At 35.4% G+C, this 20370-nt stretch overlaps 1 protein-coding gene across 13 annotated transcripts in view; it reads left to right on the forward strand.

Moving 5' to 3' along the window:
* FIP1L1 (factor interacting with PAPOLA and CPSF1) overlaps nucleotides 1–20370 on the forward strand; it is a 68070-nt gene that overhangs the window by 16176 nt on the left and 31524 nt on the right. For all 13 annotated transcript variants that reach the window (XM_027544507.1, XM_027544504.1, XM_027544516.1 and 10 more), the window contains 2 exons: nucleotides 3358–3467; nucleotides 18899–18992. In XM_027544507.1, coding sequence (XP_027400308.1) covers nucleotides 3358–3467; nucleotides 18899–18992 — 204 coding nt within the window. The remainder of the gene's footprint in view (nucleotides 1–3357; nucleotides 3468–18898; nucleotides 18993–20370) is intronic.

Raw genomic sequence — 20370 nt, forward strand, 5'->3', positions numbered from 1 at the left:
TTTGTTGATCCCTGGCCATTATTAATTCATGAGAGTGTGGGCCACTGAAAAGACAATTCAGAGGTCTGTGCTTATGGGTAGAACCTGCTGATTGTATACTTGACTGTGGTTAAGCATTTTTCAGTCTCTGATGGTCAGTATCTTTATCTTTTTGCTTTTTTGGGTTTTTGTTTTTGAAATCTGAGTTTTCAGAGAAGACATTAGTCTCCTGTCTGAGGGCTTATGTTTATACTTGACTGGTTGAAATGTTTTGGGAGCTAGAGTTAGTTCCTGAATCTTTGCAGGTCTTGCTGTGAAAATCAATGTCTTTTTCTTTCTCATTGCTGACTTAGGATTCAGATTCTTTGGTTTGCTCAGTTACTTTTTTTTCATCGGCTTTCAAAGTCCTGACTTTTGTTGTCTTTGCAATATTTTTGTTCTTGTGAGTTGAAACAAAATTGTAATAATTTATTTGGTTTTCTACTTTTCTTTTTTCACCTTAACCTAAGCTGTTTTCCTAGGTTAATAAAGTTTTTTGATAAATAACACTTTATAAATAGTTGCATAGTCCTTTATTTGGGTGTTTCACAATTTATTTTTAGATATTATTTTGAAATATTAAGCTTGTAAATAATGCTATAAAGGACAGTTGAAGGAAATTTTACAAAATAAGTTTTGGCATAATTTGATAATTTGAGTAAATAGCTTCTTAAGGTTATAGACTATAGTCAACTTTTCTTTGAATACATAAAATCTGACCATTTTTTAAATAAAATCAGTCACAATGTCTTAGAGTTATTTCTTTTTTTATATAGTCTTTTCTTAAAATATTAGATCATGTGGAAAAAGTAATCTCATTATGTTCTGACTAAACAAGTTTAGAGTCTATTAATGCTGAATGCAACATTTGAAGATTAGGTGATAGTGCTATTGCAACTTGATTAGGAGGGTTGCTAAAATGGTGAAGATTTTCAGAATTGTTTGAGTATATTATGAAGAAATTAACAAGAAAAGAAAACTAAGTTAGGAAACAGCAATTTTTACATGTTTAAAAATGTACCATGCCTTCCTGTTACCTTCTCTCACTCTTTCCCGTATTATAAATACTCTAATTTTTACTCTCTTCCCACCACCCCTACTTCTTTCCAACCCTTCTCCCTTCCTCCTTCCCAGTTTTTTTTTTTCCCTCCTTCCCAATTTTTAATTGAGCATTGTCTGTGCGAGGAAGTTTCTTAGGTTCGAGTGAAAAGGGGAAATCTATTTATAGACATAGATTTTGTGGTCTTAGAGATTATCTGACTTAATGGGAAAGATAACTAGAAAATCATGGCAAAAATTATGTTGTTACAAACTCCAAGTGGGCTTCCCTTAGTGACATTTAAGCTGAGTCCTAAAGCCAGTCAAATAGCAAATATATTTGAGCACTAACTGCACGCCAGGCAATATGTTTAGGCTCTTAGGATATAGTCTTGAACTGGATGACATCCATGTTTTCCAAGATCCTGTGTTATAGTGGCAGCAGGCAGACAGTAAACATAAATAAGAGGACTTTAGATAATGATACTAGTGAGAAATTCTATGAAGAAAATACAAAATAGTAATGTGATAGAGATGACATGATGGAGACTGGGATTGGCCATTTCAAGGAAATATTTAAACAGTACTTGAATGATTACAAGGAGGTTGTCATGATGATCTTATAAAGCAAAAAGACCATCTAGTGCAGAAGCAACATTAAGGAGGAACTTACCTGTTAAAAAGAACAAGAAAAAAAGGCCATTGTGATTGGTGTTGTCAAAATAAGTTGGGGAGATAGGCAGGGTCCATACCAAAGATTGCTTTGACTGTGTACAGAGGATGGGTTTTAGAGAGGTAAGATCAAAGGAAAGAGTCCAGGTAATGTAGCAGAACAGTTGAGATATGGTGATGGGTTTGACCTGAATTTTAGTAGTGAACATAATGATAAGTGGTTGAATTTAGTATATATTGTCAAGGTAAAGTTGATATTGGATGTGCATATGTATTGGGTAATTGCTAAGGTTTTGTTTTTCTTTTTGTTTTTACTAAGCAACTCGGTAGATGATGGTGCCATTTACTCATAGGAGGAAGACTTGGAAAGAATCAGATTGGCGGATAGAGGGAAGTCAGTAGCTTTGTTTTGTCCATATGAGTTTGAGATGCTTGTTAGACATGGTAAGAAGCTAGGTGCTCAGGAGTGCTCTTGAGACCTTAGTGTCATTTTTGAGTATTCTTCACATCCCCAGGATGTGTTCTCATAGGATCTTTTTATCCCAGTTATTTTTTTCATAACAGTTACATTGCTCTGATGATTTGTGTGTCCGTATTTTCCCACAGTATGGGATTTTGTTGTATTTCTCTCTGTGGTCCCAGCTTCTGGTACATGGTAGATACTTAATAAATGTTTGACGAGTAAATCATGTTTATTTTCCCTGTCACTACATTCTGAATTTTACCTGTCACATGTCTATCAAATCTATTTCTGTCTTTCTATCTTCATTGTCTAGGTGCTGATCTTCATCATCTCTTATATAATTAGGATTTAGCATTAATATTTTATTTGAAAATGAGTTCCACATAATGTTTATTTGAGAGATAGATGGTTTCTGGACTTGAATCAGTGGTTTGAATATAGCAGAGTCAAGGTGTCTTGAGTTCTCTTGGCCTTTGCCTCATGGGGAGGGAGAGTGATGCTGAATTTAGACTGAACAGGGGTAGTAGAATTTAAATAGGGCCTAAGAAAGTAGAGATGTTTTTAAGTATAGGTCAGCTTGAACTTTAAATTTAATAAATTAATGATGATTTTAAGATAGGAAGATGAGTATGAAAGCAAAAGAGCATAAAGATTTTCACCAATCTAAAGGAGTATGATTGCACCATACTCAAGGATCTGATAGGAGCACAAAGGATGGGCAACTATGGGAGAGATTATGGAGTTAAGTAGATTACTGGTTTATAACTGAATGTAAAGAGTAAGAAGAAAGATTAAGGAAGCAGATGACTGACTTCAAGCTTCTAAGTGTACTGAATTCTTCAAGGCCTTTCATGAACTCTGAAACATGGAGTATTAAACAAGTATCTGGATGTATTTATAGTGAGTGATCTGAGGGAGTTTATGAAAGTCCTTAAGAGTTACAGTTTATTAGACTTTAAGTGACATTAATTTGAACTTTTTAGTAGTTGGAAACATTTTGATCCCACGATCCATGTTTGGTGCCTTCCACTTAATGCTATTCTAAAATAGGTTTAATTTATTATATATTTGGCAACAAAACATTCTTCATAAATTTGAAATAAAATATCTTTATGGTATTTTCTTTCCGTGTTTCATTAAACAAGCTAATAACCCTTTTTTTTAAGGTACAGCAGGGAAGAACTGGAAATGCAGAGAAGGAAACAGTGCTTCCATCTACAAAAGCGGAGTTTACTTCTCCTCCTTCTTTGTTCAAGACTGGACTCCCACCAAGCAGGTTAGTAAGACACTGATGATTTAGTTTATTGAAGGCATTGGTTTCTTCACCTTGAGTGCTATGTCAAGTATGAAATCTCTGAATGATACATCAAAAAACTGGAACCTTCTATTTGGTTTTTAGTATAAAACGAATTCTTTGTGAGAATAATGGAAGGGAGTATTGAATATTTGAGAGGAGAGGAGATGATATGAAATAGTTATTTAGAGTGTGTATGAGTAAACTAGGGAAAAGGAGTAGGGTTGCTAGGCAGTTACCTGGAGGGAAATGTGGGGTCAAGTGAGGGCTTCCCCCCCGCCCGCCCCCCAGATGGGAGAAATCACAGCACTTTTATATGCTGATAGGAATGAGTTAGAAGATTGAAAAATTGGTGACACGGGAAGAGAGACTGTACATTCCAAACTATTCTTCAGGTTGATGGCCATAAGTTGAAATGAGACCAGTCAACTTGTTTGGGTGTGTTCCCCTTGCCATTGTCAGGTGTTCATGTGTTCATGAAGAGTAGCTGGAGTTGGATTTAGCAGGAGTTGAAGTTTTACCAGACATGTATGACAAAGGGATATAGAGAGGGCAAGGAGGGTGAGAGTGTGCTTAAGAGCATGATTATAATGATGAACCATGGCTCCAAGGAGTGATAAAGGGACACTGGTGGATATGACACAGTGCAAAGGATGTAAAAAAATGACTGGAAGAGTTAGCTGACTCATCACTACTGCTGAAAAGAATGGGCAACTACCACCACAGCTTGTAGAAACAAACCCAACATGTCAGTCTGGCACTTTGAAATACAGAGAACAGTATTCATTGCTCATTAGAAAAATTTGTTTTCAGGATTCATCTTCACTTGATCAAAAGGATACTTTTCAGCCACTGTGAAGTATTCCTCTAAATATTTGTTTCTTATTCTTATATATGTACAAAGTGTATCTGTTTTATTCTCTGTACTTAGGGAAATTAGATGTTTTTGAAAGTAAGCTTGTATTGACTTTAGGGAGAAGACAGTGAATGTCTTTTAAGTCATAATAGACACTGCATAGCAAGTATTTAGCAGTAATGAGGTGTACTACTGATGTAGTCACTATTTTTTTTTTTTAATCTTAGATTATTTTATTAACGTATAGGTGACTGATAGAATGTTTACATAGAAATTATTTTTTAATGGTTCTTTGTACTTGATCAGTAGAAATGTTGGATTTCTGACTTTATGTACTGCCCAGCAAATTGACATAATTAAATAAAATGTTAATATTGAACATATCAGAATGTTTTGCTTAGTTTTAAAAGTTTTCATATGGAACAGGAAACAGAATATTACCATTACTACCAGAAGCCCCTGTTGTGCCCCCTCATTTATTGTTTTCATTTTTTAGTATTGACAAAAATTTAGACTTATGAAGAGGTGCAGGAAAAGTATTATACACAGTTCACTCAGATTCACTAATTATTAACTTTTTGCCATGTTTGCTTTATAATTTCTCAGAAATATTTTTTCCTGAACCATTTGAATGCTAATTATAGACATTGTGCCCTTTTTCCTTGACTACTTCAATGTATATTCCTAAGAACAAGGACATTGTGTTCCATAATTACAGAGAACAGTTATCAAAGCCAGAACATCTAATAATGAATCAGTACTTTAGTATATAACCAGTAAATTTTGCTGATTATTATATTTCAATAATATCTGATAATTCTTTTCTTTCCTCCTGGGTTTAGGGTTCGGTCTAATATTATTCATTACAATTAATTCTTTTGTCTCTATTCTTCTTTGATCTAGGACAGTATGAGCATTCTTTGGGTTTGTTGACATTAACTCTTGGAAGAGTTCTATCTGGTTATTTTGTAAATCATCCTTCAATCTGGTTTTGTCTGATATTTCTGTATTATTAGGTTTAGGTTTTGCTTTTTGGACAGGACTACTACCTAGGTAATGAATGCTGTATTCTCATTGAGTTAGTCTATAGGGCGTCATGTCAGTTTGTCTCATTATTAGTGATGATAACTTAATTACTTAGTTGTGGTGGTGTCCTTTGGGTTTCTGCAAAGTTATTGTATAAATAAGTAATTTGAGGAGACTGCATCAATATTCTGTCTTTGGACTTTCCCAAGAATTTCAATGTTCAGTTATGATTTTTATTTAATCAGTTATTACTTCAAAATGGTTATCGTCTGTTATTCCTCTTATATTTTAGTTGGCATTCTACTTTAAAAATGGGTTTTCCCACCTCCCTCACTTATTTATTATTAGATGCAGTTTTTATTTTATATGCTTAAGAGAGTATGTGTGACATTAATATGGCTTATTAGTTTGTGTGGATACCACACACACACTGTAATTCATACTGATTCTCAAATTATTCCAAATTTAGTCTGTGGGAACTTCTTTAAACCGGCTCCTATGACCTTTTGACATGTGCCTACCATCTCTTTTTTTGATGATTTCTATATTTTCTAAGCTGAGCGCCGAAGAATTGATGCTTTTGAACTGTGGTGTTGGAGAAGACTCTTGAGAGTCCCTTGGACTGCAAGGAGATCCAACCAGTCCATTCTAAAGGAGATCAGTCCTGGGTGTTCTTTGGAAGGACTGATGCTAAAGCTGAAACTCCAATACTTTGGCCACCTCGTGTGAAGAGTTGACTCATTGGAAAAGTCTCTGATGGGAGGGATTAGGGGCAGGAGGAGAAGGGGATGACAGAGGATGAGATGGCTGGATGGCATCACCAACTCGATGAACGTGAGTTTGAGTGAACTCTGAGAGTTGGTGATGGACAAGGAGGCCTGGTGTACTGCAGTTCATGGGGTCGCAAAGAGTCAGACACAACTGAGCTACTGAACTGAACTGATATTTTCTGGTACTCCTAGATGTTTTAGTCTTGTCTTATACTTTCCCTGCCCCTTCCATAGAAGCAACCAAATCTTGAAGGGATCCCGATGCTTTTTAGTTGGAAATGGTAGTTAGAAACCACAATCTTGGCACTACTTATCTCATTGCTTTTGAGGTGTTTTAGTCTTTCTAGTCCTTTTCATCCAGAGAAGGCAATGGCACCCCACTCCAGTACTCTTGCCTGGAAAATCCCAGGGACGGAGGAGCCTGGTGGGCTGCCGTCTATGGGGTCGCACAGAGTCGGACAAGACTGAAGCGACTTAGGAGCAGCAGCAGCAGCAGCAGCAGTCTTATTCAGCACTCAGAGCTAGGAAAAATTAAGCAGTTTTGATATGAAATTGCCATATGTACATTATTTTTATAAAATTTTAGTCACACAGTCATGTTTCATTTACTTCCAGTTTGAAACCACAGATTCTACTCCTCTTCCCTTATTTCATATTGCATCTTCTTATTAATCATTTAAAAGATAATTTGATCCATTGTTTGTTGCTGTTCAGTATTAGCGTTTTTTCTCCACACTTACTAATTTTTTTCTACATGTTCAGAACATTTAACATAGTTCCACAGGCAAGGCCATCTAAAAGTATACTTAAATTAGTTACTCTTTGCAGTTTTTTTCATTTCTGTCAATAAAAAGTTTCATTTCATATAGTTCTTTTTGTACTTCCTGTTTTTTTAATATAAATAAGCAGATGTATAAATACAAATATATATTTTTCCTGTTGCTTTAAAAGAGTATCTTATTAATTTTTTAAAGGGTCAGCAAGAATGAAGTAGTTAAACACACAAGATAAAATTAGCTTTCTTTAGAATTTTACTTTGAACAACTATAATTATTTTTCAAAAAACTCTGGGTGCTTTTCACTACCTGAAATAAAATTTAGCCCTCTGAGTCAGTCTTTGTTGTTGTTCAGTCACTAAGTTGTGGCTGGCACTTTGCACCCCCATGGACTGCAGTGCACCAGACTTTCCTGTCCTTCACTATCTCCTGGAGTTTGCTCAAACTCATGTCCATTGAGTCAGTGATGCCATCCAACTATCTCATCCTCTGTCATCACCTTCTCCTCCTGCCCTCAATTTTTCCCAGCATCAGAGTCTTTCCCAATAAGTCAGCTCTTTGCATCAGGTGGCCAGAGTATTGGAGCTTCAGCATCAGTCCTTCCAATGAATATTCAGGACTGATTTCCTTTAGGATTGACTGGTTTGGTTTCCTTGCAATCCAAGGAACTCTCAAAAGAGTCTTCCCAGTACCACAATTTGAAAGTATCAATTATTCAGCATTCAGCTTTCTTTATAGTCTGACTCTCACATCGGTACATGACTACTGGAAAAACCACAGCTTTGGCTATACAGACCTATGTTGGCAAAGTGATGTCTCTGCTTTTTAATACACTTTCTAGGTTTGTCATAGCTTTCCTTCCAAGGAGCAAGTGTCTTTGAATTTCATGGCTGCAGTCACCATCTGCAATGATTCTGGAGCCCAGGAAAATAAAATCTATTACTGTTTGCACTTTTTCACCTTATATTTGCCATGAAGTGATGACACCAGATGCCATGCTCTTAGTTTTTTGAATGTTGAGTTTTAAGCCAGCTTTCACTGTTTTACCCTCATCAAGAGGCTCTTTAGTTCCTCTTCGCTTTCTGCCGTTAGGATGGTATCATCTGCATGGCTGAGGTTGTTGATATTTCTCTGGACAGTCTTGATTCCAGCTTGTGATTCATCCAGCCCAGCATTTTGTATGATGTGCTCTGTATGGAACAGGGTGACAACATACAGCTTTGATGTACTCCTTTCCCAATTTTGAACTAGTCCATTCTTCTCTGTCCAGTTCTAACTGTAGCTTCTTGTCCTGCATAGAGCTTCCTCAGGGGACAGGTAAGGTGGTCTGGAATTCCCATCTTTTAGAATTTTCCACAGTTTATTGTGATCCATACAGACAACGACTGTAGTGTAGTCAGTGAAGCAGAAGTAGATGTGTTTTTGGAATTCCCTTGCTTTCCCTATGATTCAACAGATTTTGGCAATTTGGCCTCTGGTACCTCTGTCTTTTTTAAACACAGCTTGTACTACTGGAAGTTCTCTGTTCTTATACTGCTGAAGCCTAACTTGAAGGATATTGCACATTACCTTGCTGGCATATGAAATGAGTGCAGTTGTTTGAACATTCTTTGGCATTGCCCCTCTTTGGATTGGAATGAAAATTGACCTTTTTAGTCTTTAGGACCTTTATAAAATTGGACACCACTGAATCTTTTCAATCTTTATTTCCAACTACAGTGCATAAACCCGCCTTTCTTTTAGGTAGGTCAACCAGGTGTCTTTGGAAATATTATCTCCCTATTGTTTCTATGCTTCTCATATCCATTCTCCCTAGAATTTTGGTTTGTGTTCAAAATCTTAAATTTACAAAGCATACAACCTTGGATGGATATTGTAAACTCTTGAGTCTGTAAAACGGGAATAATAATTTCTAGACTAAGGGATGTAATGAGAAGCAAGTATGTTAGGGTATGAAAGTACATTGCCAACACTCATCAATCTAAGCAATTATACTTTGTTTGATGAGTAATACAAACTAAGAACCTTCCTAATTTATCATTTGAAGTTTTAAACAAGGTGATAGTATATGGGGGTGTATCTTGTGTGTCTTTATTGTTAAAGAATTTAAAGCTTTTTTCCTGGGCAACTTGATGCTGTATTAGTGTGCTTTTAATTACTTTCAGTTACAGACTTAAATATATAAATTATGATCAGATGTTTTGGTCACAGCACCTAAAAGAAAAGTAAAAGGAGGAAACATGTCTAAATTTTATTTCTTCGATTTCTTTTCTTTGGGGATTTCCATTATATATTCCCTGTGGGAAGTAAGAATTTTCTCGTCAACTTGCTTTGATAAAATTTCTTAAGAGAAAATAAACTTACTCATTCTCAAAAGGGTATTCATCTGAAAGTCAAAAATATTCTGACTTTTCAGTAAATATCCAAATGATAATTGATGCAGACCAAAATATATTATTTATAGCCTTAGAATAGTCTCAAGTTGCATATATTATTTTAATAAGCTATGGAATGATAATTTGCATATATGACTGTTACTTTAAAGGTATCCTCATTGATATTTTTGCAGATGTGTTATATAATGTTGATCTTAGTTTTAAAATTAATTAATATATTTTTTTATTTTTGTCTGCTCTGGATCTTTGTTGCTGTGCAAAGCTTGTCTCTAGTCGTGGGTAGCAGGGGTAATCTCTAGTTGTGGTGCGTGAGCTTCTCATTGTGTTGGCTTCTCTTGTGGAGTATGGGCTCTAAAGCAAGCAGGCTTCAGTAGTTGTGGCTCATGTGGTTAGTTGCCCCAGGGCATGTGGAATCTTCCTGGACCAGGGATCAAACCCATGTCCTCTGCATTGGCAGGTAGGTTCTTAACCATGGGAACCAGGGATCTTAGTTTTTAAAGCTGCAATTCCCCTTGAAGAACCAATAGAAAATTTTGAGTTGTTTTGAATAAAGAAAAATTAGATGTGACAGGTGTGGAGTGGTGTTTGAGTCTTCAACTTTTAATATTTCTGTGGAACTCAAAATTTAATAGCAGTGTTACTAATATAATTTCTAAATAACAATTAACTTTGTTATTATAGTGTATGAAGAAACACTTGGATTTATATTTAACCTGGCCAGCGACATGGAGAGCCTATTTAATGATCCCCAAAGGGCCAGACAATAGAGTGTTGTGTTCGTCATTCTACTATTGATAATGAACCAGTAGCCATATTGGTAGAAAGAGAATGACTACTTTCTTAAACTTAGAGCAGTTTCATGACATGGACATTGGATTTGGATATTATATTTGGGTTTGCACTTATGTTAATTTAGGATAGTTTCCTTAAATGTCTAGGCCTCTGTTTCCATGATTGTAAAACGATGGGGCTGGACTATTTTATCTGAAAAAGCACTTCTAATCCTGAATTATTTATTTTCTGGCTAGTCCCTGGTTTACATGGAAGAGGAGATTTGAGAAATTAGGGAATTTGCCTAGATTCATGGCTAAGTAAGAGGCAAAGCCTCTTCACCTTCAAATGCTGCAGGTCAGGAAAGTTGACTTTCATAAGCAAAGCCACAGGGATACTTAAAATCATTTATTTTAATGTAACTTTAAACTTCATATTTGTTGCTTTTACTGCTACTGTTTTAGCATCTTAAGTTTCTTTTATGTAAGTCATTTGACTTACAATTTTTAACTTAGTTTTTCTTTTGATGTAAGTTTATTTCTTGAAATAAATTGGCCATTTTATAAGGAAGATATTAGTTCTTTAATCTGAAAGTGATACATCTCAGTACTTAGACTGTATAACTCTCCCCACACTTCGCCTTCTCCTTCCCCACGCCCCCCCCCCCACCAAAAAAAATGGTTTCAGTAACTTAGAAAACTCCTATTCTGATTTTGTGATTAATGTCGGGGGTATTTATTAGGAATTTTGGCACTGTATTTTCAATGAGTATTTTGTGCTTTTGAAAACTAAAAGTAAAAACTGTAGCTGAAAGCTGCACACACTTTTTTGAGCAGAAGATAGAAAATGAGATTCCAGCTCTTATAATGAATGTAACTGAGAAATGAGGAGTTATTTTTGAAGCATTCCTTAAGTGTATATAAGAAGAGTTGTACAATGGTTGAAATCCATTTCATAAATTACTGTATTTGGAGACACAGACTTTTCTCACCATGTTACTCTTAATTTATATAGTACTGTGTTTTTGCTTTTTTTTTTTTTAACTCTTGAAGCTAACTGTAAAGAATAATACAGTCTAGTATAGAGTCTAGTTTGTTTTGTTCATTCAGATTTGTTACTCTTCTAAAGCCAGTTAATGAGAAGAATGAAGTAGTTTTAATGAACACAGAAAATTGGAATTGGCGTTACAGATGATTGCTATAATCTTATCCAAGTGTTCAGTTTATTTCTGTATTTTGTTTCCATTTTAAATTTTAAACTGTGCTCCTTTTAGTTTATTAGTTGCAAATTCTACGTTGTTTCCCCATCTGTTTGCCTTGAAGTGATGGGACCAGATGCCATGATCTTAGTTTTCTAAACGTTAAGCTTTAAGCCAACTTTTTCACTCTGCTCTTTCGCTTTCATCAAGAGGCTCTTTAGTTCCTCTTCACTTTCTACCATAAGGGTGGTGTCATCTGCATATCTGAGGTTATTGATATTTCTCCCTGCAATCTTCATTTCCACTTGTCCTTCCTCCAGCCCAGCATTTCTCATGATGTACTCTGCATATAAGTTAAATAAGCAGGGTGACAATATACAGCCTTGATGTACTCCTTTTCCTATTTGGAACCAGTCTGTTGTTCCATGTCCAGTTCTAACTGTTGCTTCCTGACCTGCATACAGGTTTCTGAAGAGGCAGGTCAGGTGGTCTGGTATTCCCATCTCTTTCAGAATTTTCCACAGTTTATTGTGATCCACACAGTCAAAGGCTTTGGCATGGTCAATAAAGCAGAACTAGATGTTTTTCTGAAACTCTCTTGCTTTTTCGATGATCCAGCAGATGTTGGCAATTTGATCTCTGGTTCCTCTGCCTTTTCTAAAACCAGCTTGAACATCAGGAAGTTAACGGTTCTCGTATCGATGAAGCCTGGCTTGGAGAATTTTGAGCATTACTTTACTAGTGTGTGAGATGAGTGCAATTGTGTGGTAGTTTGAGCATTCTTTGGCATTGCCTTTCTTTGGGATTGGAATGAAAACTGACCTTTTCCAGTCCTGTGGCCACTGCTGAGTTTCCCAAATTTGCTGACATATTGAGTGCAGCACTTTCACAGCATCATCTTTCAGGATTTGAAATAGCTCAACTGGAATTCCATCACCTCCACTAGCTTTGTTCGTAGTGATGCTTCATGAGGCCCACTTGACTTCACATTCCAGGATGTCTGGCTCTAGGTGAGCGTGAGTGATCACACCATCGTGATTATCTGGGTCATGAAGATCTTTTTTGTACAGTTCTTCTGTGTATTCTTGCCACCTCGTCTTAATATCTTCTGCTTCTGTTGAGTCCATACGATTTCTGTCCTTTATCGAACTCATCTTTGCTTGAAGTGTTCCCTTGGTATGTCTAATCTTCTTGAAGAGATCTCTAGTCTTTCCCATTCTATTGTTTTCCTCTATTTCTTTGCATTGATCACTGAGGAAGGCTTTCTTATCTCTCCTTGCTATTCTTTGGAATTCTGCATTCAAATGGGTATATCTTTCCTTTTTTCCTTTGCTTTTTGCTTCCCTTCTTTTCACAGCTGTTTGTAAGGCCTCCTCAGACACCCATTTTGCTTTTTTGCATTTCTTTTCCTTGGGAATGGTCTTAATTCCTGTCTCTTGTACGGTGTTCATGAACCTCCGTCCATAGTTCATCAGGCACTCTGTCTATCAGATCTTGTCCCTTAAATCTATCTCTCACTTCCACTGTGTAGTCGTAAGGGATTTGATTTAGGTCATACCTGAATGGTCTAGTGGTATTCCCTACTTTCTTCAGTTTAAGTCTGAATTTGGCAATAAGCAGTTCATGATCTGAGCCACAGTCAGCTCCCGGTCTTGTTTTTGCTGACTGTATAGAGCTTTTCCATCTTTGCCTGCAAAGAACATAATCAGTCTGATTTTGGTGTTGACCATCTGGGGATGTCCATGTGTAGAGTCTTCTCTTGGGTTGTTGGAAGAGGGTGTTTGCAATGACCAGTGCGTTCTCTTGGCAGAACTCTGTTAGCCTTTGCCCTGCTTCATTCTATACTCCAAGGCCAAATTTGCCTGTTACTCCAGGTGTGTCTTGACTTCCTACTTTTGCATTCCAGTCCCCTATAATGAAAAGGACATCTTTTGGGGGTGTTTGTTCTAGAAGGCCTTGTAGGTCTTCACAGAACCGTTCAACTTCAGCTTCTTCAGCGTTACTGGTCGGGGCACAGACTTGGATTACCGTGATATTGAATGGTTTGCCTTGGAAACGAACAGAGATCATTCTGTCATTTTTGAGATTGCATCCAAGTACTGCATTTCGGAGTCTTGTTGACTATAATGGCTACTCCATTTCTTCTAAGGGATTGCAGCCATGAAATTAAAGGACACTTACTCCTTGGAAGGAAAGTTATGACCAACTTAGCATATTAAAAAGCAGAGACATTACTTTGTCTACAAAGGTCCATCTAGTCAAGGTTACGGTTTTTCCAGTGGTCATGTATGGATGTGAGAGTTGGACTATAAAGAAAGCTGAGCGCCGAAAAATTGATGCTTCTGAACCGTAGTGTTGGAGAAGACTCTTGAGAGAGTACCTTGGACTGCAAGGAGATCCAACCAGTCCATCCTAAATGAGATCAGTCCTGGGTGTTCATTGGAAGGACTGATGTTGAAGCTGAAACTCCCAATACTTTGGCCACCAGATGCAAAGAGCTGACTCATTTGAAAAGACCCTGATGCTAGGAAAGATTGAGGGCAGGAGGAGAAGGGGATGACAGAGGATGAGATGGTTGGATGGCATCACCGACTCAAGGGACACGGGTTTGGTGGACTCCAGGAGTTGGTGATGGACAGGGAGGCCTGGCATGCTGCGGTTCTTGGGGTCGCAAAGAGTTGGACATGACTGAGCGACTGAACTGAAGTTCTTTTTTTAAGCTTTTTTCCAATGTCATAATTCTTTTAAACCAATTCAAACTCTTTTGAGAGGAATAATAAAATTCTATTACAGTGTAGAATTACTAAAATATTTAAACCTGCTTGGGTTTCTTATAATAGACAAACCTAAGACTTTTGATGTGGATGTTAAATGAGCATTAAATCTAAAATTGACTTCCTCGTTTGTTCTTGCACTACTTACTGTTCTATCTTAATTTGTATACTGAAAAAAATGAGATTTGTATACTGAAAAAATGTACCTGTTCTTCAAAGCATTTGAGCACTCTGAATGCATATTGCTATATTGTGTGGCTTGTAAGATTTTATGTGATTGCACATATGAAGGTCTTTATTTTTTTAAATTACCTGTAGAAGCATGTCTTTTCCTATCAGTGATACACTTAAAAAATGCAACTGAGCTTAAAATATGGTAATCTCTACCAAAAGTGGATCCTGCTGTTCCTGTTGCAAACAGATTGGTAGATAGTATATTTGGAATCCAGTGTATAATATTTACTCCACTCTTGTTCTCCTCTCGATCTAAAATGTCCTTCCTTCCCATCTGATATGGCTAAATCCATTCTACATGTCTTCTAAGGCTTTTTCCTAAGTAACTTAAAAAAATGTAAGATCAGTTTTCATGCAGAATTGTTACAGCCGTCTATTCAGTTTATGACCTGAGTTAGATAATCATACCACCAAGTACATCTGTCTTTAATTTGGAAATATAAAATAGTCACATTGTACGTGTTTTCCTAGAGATTTCAGTCTTAAAATATCTTCTGCTTTGTTCTTATTAGAATCTCTGTTGTGAGAAAACTACATTCATAGATTTCTGCAAGGATATGTGTTCCATTCCTTTTGTTTTTTTTTTTAGAATAGAGGTTCTCAACTTTCTTTGAAGCAGTAAGCCCTTTGAAAATTTGCTGCAAACAGTGGACTCTTGCCTAGAAAATACATGTATATTTATGCACATATTTAGGTTCAGAGACTTCTTGATTTCTCTGTATCCCGTGCATGCTAGTTAAGAACTCTTGCTCAGAAGTACAATTAAATCCTTAGGGCAAGCCTGACCATCAAGAGGGCAGTGTTCTCAAACCACATTGTTTTGCTCCCCCGATTAAATTGCTTTTATTGACTAGTACATTGTTATGCTTCACCCAGTATGGAGGAAACTTGAGAAACAGGATGTGAAATTCACTTCTGTTTTGGCTATAGTAATATTGGAGACTTTGTCACTATTTCATTGTTTTTCAAAGCATTAGATTGCCATCCATTAGTGGGGTATTAGATCAGTTTGGTGGTCTGAGCCACCAAATATTAATTGATTTTAGTTTTTTTCCCCTGTATTATATGTAAATATTAATAAAGGCATATTTGATTTTAATGTTACCATTTTCCTTTACAGTGTTAGTACTGTTTTATGAAACTTCTGTTTTTGTTTTTTATATAATGTATATGCTGGATTCCTGTGTAAAATATATTTCCTAAATAACTGTTTTGTGGTTTAAAAGCTTAAAAAGTACTGCAGTCTATCATACTTTCTTTTAAGATATAATCAAAGGAGAAACTTCTTGTCTTTTTACTATCTATAAAATGGGAGAGGTAAAATGCTACCTCATAGGATTGTTATGAGGTATAAATATATGTAAAATGCTTAGAACAGTGCTTTCCTAGCACCATAGTAGGTGTTCAGTGAATGCTAGCTATCATAATTACCAAGAAAAGTAATCTTCAGTGCTGGTGTTTTTTTTTTATCTTAAATGCACACTAGAGACTTTTGTTATTAAGAATGTCCTTTATTTTGGCTGTCAAAAAATAAACCAAGAGATAAATTTGTGGCCAAAGATTAATAACTAACCTTTTGTCCATCTTCCCTTGGTCCCGAGTTCATTACTTTAGGTTTTCTGTTGTATCTATGTAAGCAGCTCTCATACCCTTTCTGGAACATCAGAGTTCTCAAAATATGGCATTTAATTTGATTCCATTAAAATTTCAGAGTTGTTTTCATATTCATCTGTGTTAGGAGGAGAGGTAGAGGTTCTTGTGAATATTTACTGCCTGTATTAAACTAGTTGATGAAACAGTAGCTGCCACCATGGTTAGTTGCTGTCTTTTCACTTTTTACTATGTGATTGAGTCTAATATAGAGAAGAGAATCTTGATACTCCATTAACTGTTGTCTGCCTTACTGAACAAGATTTTAAGTCCAATTAAATCTGTGCTTTGTAGAAATCCAAGTTATAGTAGATCTTCATGGTGAAGCTCTTCTAAATCTTTTTATACATTGAAATAGAAAGTGGTGCATGAGAAACTTTAAAAATAATATGGTTCAATATTGTTCTCCATAATGTGGCATCAAAATTGATACTTAATTATTCTGTGTTAATATTAAATATTGTCAAGGTAAATGTTACTGTGATACATATGTATCTTTTCTAAAATAACAAAATTTCTAATCAATTTCTAATTCCTAATAAAATTTTTGATTCAGTTAAATCAATTTGTATGGTAACAGTGCTTGGGCAAGGAGATGTTACTATTATGGAAATATAAGGAATTGCAATTTTTTAGACTCCCTCTAGCCATATGTGTTTGTTAAAACTAATTTCTCATTTGTATGTTTTTAGAAACATAGTATTTGACATTTTGAATCTTTAGTGATAGCCTGCTAAGTCACTGCAGTCATGTCTGACTCTTTGTAACCGTATGGACCATATCCCACCAGGCTCCTCTGTCCATGGGATTCTCCAGGCAAAAATGCTGGAGTGGCTGCCATGCCCTCCTCCCCGGGATCTTGCCCACCAAAGGATAAGACACATGTCTCCTGCAGCTCCTGTATTTCATGCGGGCAGATTCTTTACCACTGAGCCATGGGGAAGCCCTTTTAGTGATAGAGAAATTCATTTAAAGCTGAAAAAGATAATCAGACTTCTCTACACTGAAGATCAAATTTTGTTAAATGAGTACTCCCATATGGCCCAGAATTTCTGAAAGCACAAATGCTTAGAAATCCATGGTCAAAGTTATAGAATCTTTCCCTTTTGTTACTTTTAACAATTTGGAGGATTTGTAATGCAGATTGCAAACCCAAACAACTTTGTTAGAATTTATTCTTGACAGGAATAAATTTAAAAAGAGTGGAGTGGGGAGAATTCGGTGATTGAGAACAGAAGAGAATGGAAAAGAAAACAGAGTAGAAATAAGGATTTTTACAGTGAAGTCTAGGTACAATAAATGGTGAGAGAAGTCCAGACCTCAGAAAATATATACCTTTATCTGCTGAGACGTTAAAATCTGAGATATGTTTTTATATGGGAGAACGGGTGGCATGTGCATTTCATGTGAAATTATAGTGGTCATAGCTTTATAAGTATTCTAAATTTTAGGAAAAAATTACAGCAGTATTTGTTTTGTCAGAAGTATATGAATTTTCCTAATCTGTGAATGTTAGGATAGTTTCCCAGCTACACTAAAGGATACGAGTGAAGGAAAATCACTTTTGATCTTTGAGATCATGAGGAAACTTGGGGAGGTCAGTGACCCAGGCATAAAATCAGTAAGGCTTGAACATTTAAAAAAATATATTGATAGAAATCTTACATGGGCAGGATCAGTAGTTAAAGACATTTTAAATGATATTATAGGCTTTTTATAGGGCTCTCTTTTTCTGAGCATAAGATTATTTATTGGTCATTTCAAGGTTTACTTGAGACATATTTCCACCAATTCTTGCTTTCCAAAAGTCCTAAGTTTTTCAAGGGCTGCTGTATCTTGCTGGAAGGCAGCATGGCTCAAGGGAAGGAATCTGAGGCTTTGAAATCAGAAAGACTCAGATGTGTAAATTAGTTTTGCCATTTAGTTATTACTGAGGTCAGTGATATCACTCTAGCTCTAGCTTTATCATCTGACTGGTATATGTTAATTTTCTTTAAGGGTTATGGTGAGGTTTAGGTATAGAATGTAATTGTTCAACAAATAGTAGCTGTTGTTACTAGTCATTTTAAGGAACCTAACTTGATGACTGTGGAAGGATTTATTGTATTTTGATTGTTCTAAAATTTTAAAAGCACAGTTGTTCAGAACTGAAGCACAGATAAAGAGAAATTCATCTAATTTGTGTCCATTTTTCATTGCCAATGCCTACAAGTGACTTTTGTATTTTATTAACCATATGCATTTTTATAAAGTCCTTAATTACATGTATAAATGGCTTTTAATGTTATTTTATTTTTTAAATTTAACTTGTTAGATTTTCCTATTAAATTTGCAGCATTATTTTGTGATAGACTTTTTTCCATCTACTTACAAACTTTAATAGTTGTAAATACAGTTGGAGGTGGGCCTGGTATTTAAATATTTGAAGCTTTCTAATGGCAATGCAGAACTGGTTCCCTTTTTATTGTTTTCTGATGCTCAAAATAAATTACTAAGAAAAATATTCTTTGTGTCTCAGAATGAGCATTATATATTTTCAGGCCCTTTTGAAGAATTTTTTAATCTGTAATATAACTGTGGTATGTATTACAATTATAGTGGCCAATAAATTTTATTTCCATTTGTTTAGCATTTCCTACCTGTTTCATTTCCACAAAGGTAAATTCAGTTGGAGAGTACTAAAAAATAATAAACTTTAAAGAAAACCTTCAAGTATACTTAAAAATTAGCATTATGATTATTGTTAGATGTGCTAGTCTTAGCTCATTAATAAAACTTTTTACCTAAATGAAGTTTCTTCCAAAGTGTGTTGTGATAGTTTTGTTTTAAATTACATTGCAAAGGGTTTGGGGCTTTATTTCTTTTTTTTGGGGGGGGGGGGCTTTATTTCTTACCTAATATGTATATACTGTCCAAACATCTAGTTAGGTGAAACTGAAATGATTCACTTTTTACGTTACAGGAGATTACCTGGGGCAATTGATGTTATTGGTCAGACTATAACTATCAGCCGAGTAGAAGGAAGGCGACGGGCAAATGAAAACAGCAATATACAGGTTTAGTATTTTATGAATTATTATCTTTAAATGAAAGATTATATCTATGTTCTGGTTTAATTTATTCAGTCATAGCACTCTCCTATGTGTTAGGTACTTTTGGTGCTTTTAATACAAAGGGGATTTAAAATGTGAATTAATCACTGCAACATAATCACTATGTTATTATAAAACTGTTCTATTTAAAATGTATAACCTTTGGATATTTTTCAGTAAAATTTCTTTTCCTTGCTATGAGTGTGATATATAGACTCATTGGACTAAAAAAGGAAGGTATGGGAAAAGTTTAAAGAAAATAAAATCATCCATAGTTCTGCCATTTAAAGACAACTACTCTTAACATTTTGATACACCTTTTCCTCATCACTAAGTCAGATTGGGACAGATACAACTACAATTATATTTTTGTGTATCCATTTTTTCCCATTTAAAATTATCATTTGCATTTTTCTATATTCTTAACAATTTGATTTAAAATCTCCTCTTGATAGATTTATTCTGTGGCTGTACCATAATTTATTTAATGTGACATTTCTGAGAGAAATAGATCTCATGCTTTTCAGTTAAAAGGATGAAAGGAGATGAGTTATTAGTAGCTTGGATAACTCAAGTTTGAACTTGAGTAACTTAAGCTTTTCAGCTGTTAATTGACCACACTTTTTCATTATTAATTTTCTTTCTCTAAGTACTTTAAAAAATATCCAAAGTGTTCTGATTCTTATTACTTTTAATAAATTAATCATATGAATGTTCTTTTTAGCACCTTTAAAGGTAAATTATTCCTAAACTGGAAGATAATCCTCTTTCTTTCCCCCACAATTAAAAGGCCATGCTTATTCTTAAAATAACTCTGCTTTCTACTTTAAAAAATAGCTTTTCAACATAAGCCTTACAAAAATTACTGTACTTAAATGTAGGAAAAGTTAATGAAAGGAAGGATTATCTGTTCAAATGATATGCTTTAGCCAGCAAGGATTTCAAAAGTATAAATATATAACATTATGTTGCCTGCTTTTTCTGTTTTTCCCAAACACATTTGCACATTAGAGTCTGTCAGGGATCTTGTAAAAAATTCATATTTCTAGGTGCCACTCTCCTGTAGGTTTGATGCTTGTCCCTTACCTATTCACAAAGATTGGTATTTTGTAAATACTTTTGCCTATTGAGTATAAACCCTTGTTCTTAAAGTTCCAAGGCTCGGATGAAGAAGCTTTTTATATATCCAGTGCCTGTTACTTGCACCCTATTTGATGCATGCCGTACAACCTCTTACTTTGCAACCTGAGATGACAGGCTTTGGTATAATGCATATCTGGTTCTGCTGCCGTCTTAGTTTCTTAATTCTGATATCTGTGACTAATGATTATAATGCCTTAAT

The sequence above is a fragment of the Bos indicus x Bos taurus genome, chromosome 6, assembly GCF_003369695.1.
Source record: "Bos indicus x Bos taurus breed Angus x Brahman F1 hybrid chromosome 6, Bos_hybrid_MaternalHap_v2.0, whole genome shotgun sequence".
NCBI classification, from domain to species: Eukaryota; Metazoa; Chordata; class Mammalia; order Artiodactyla; family Bovidae; genus Bos; species Bos indicus x Bos taurus.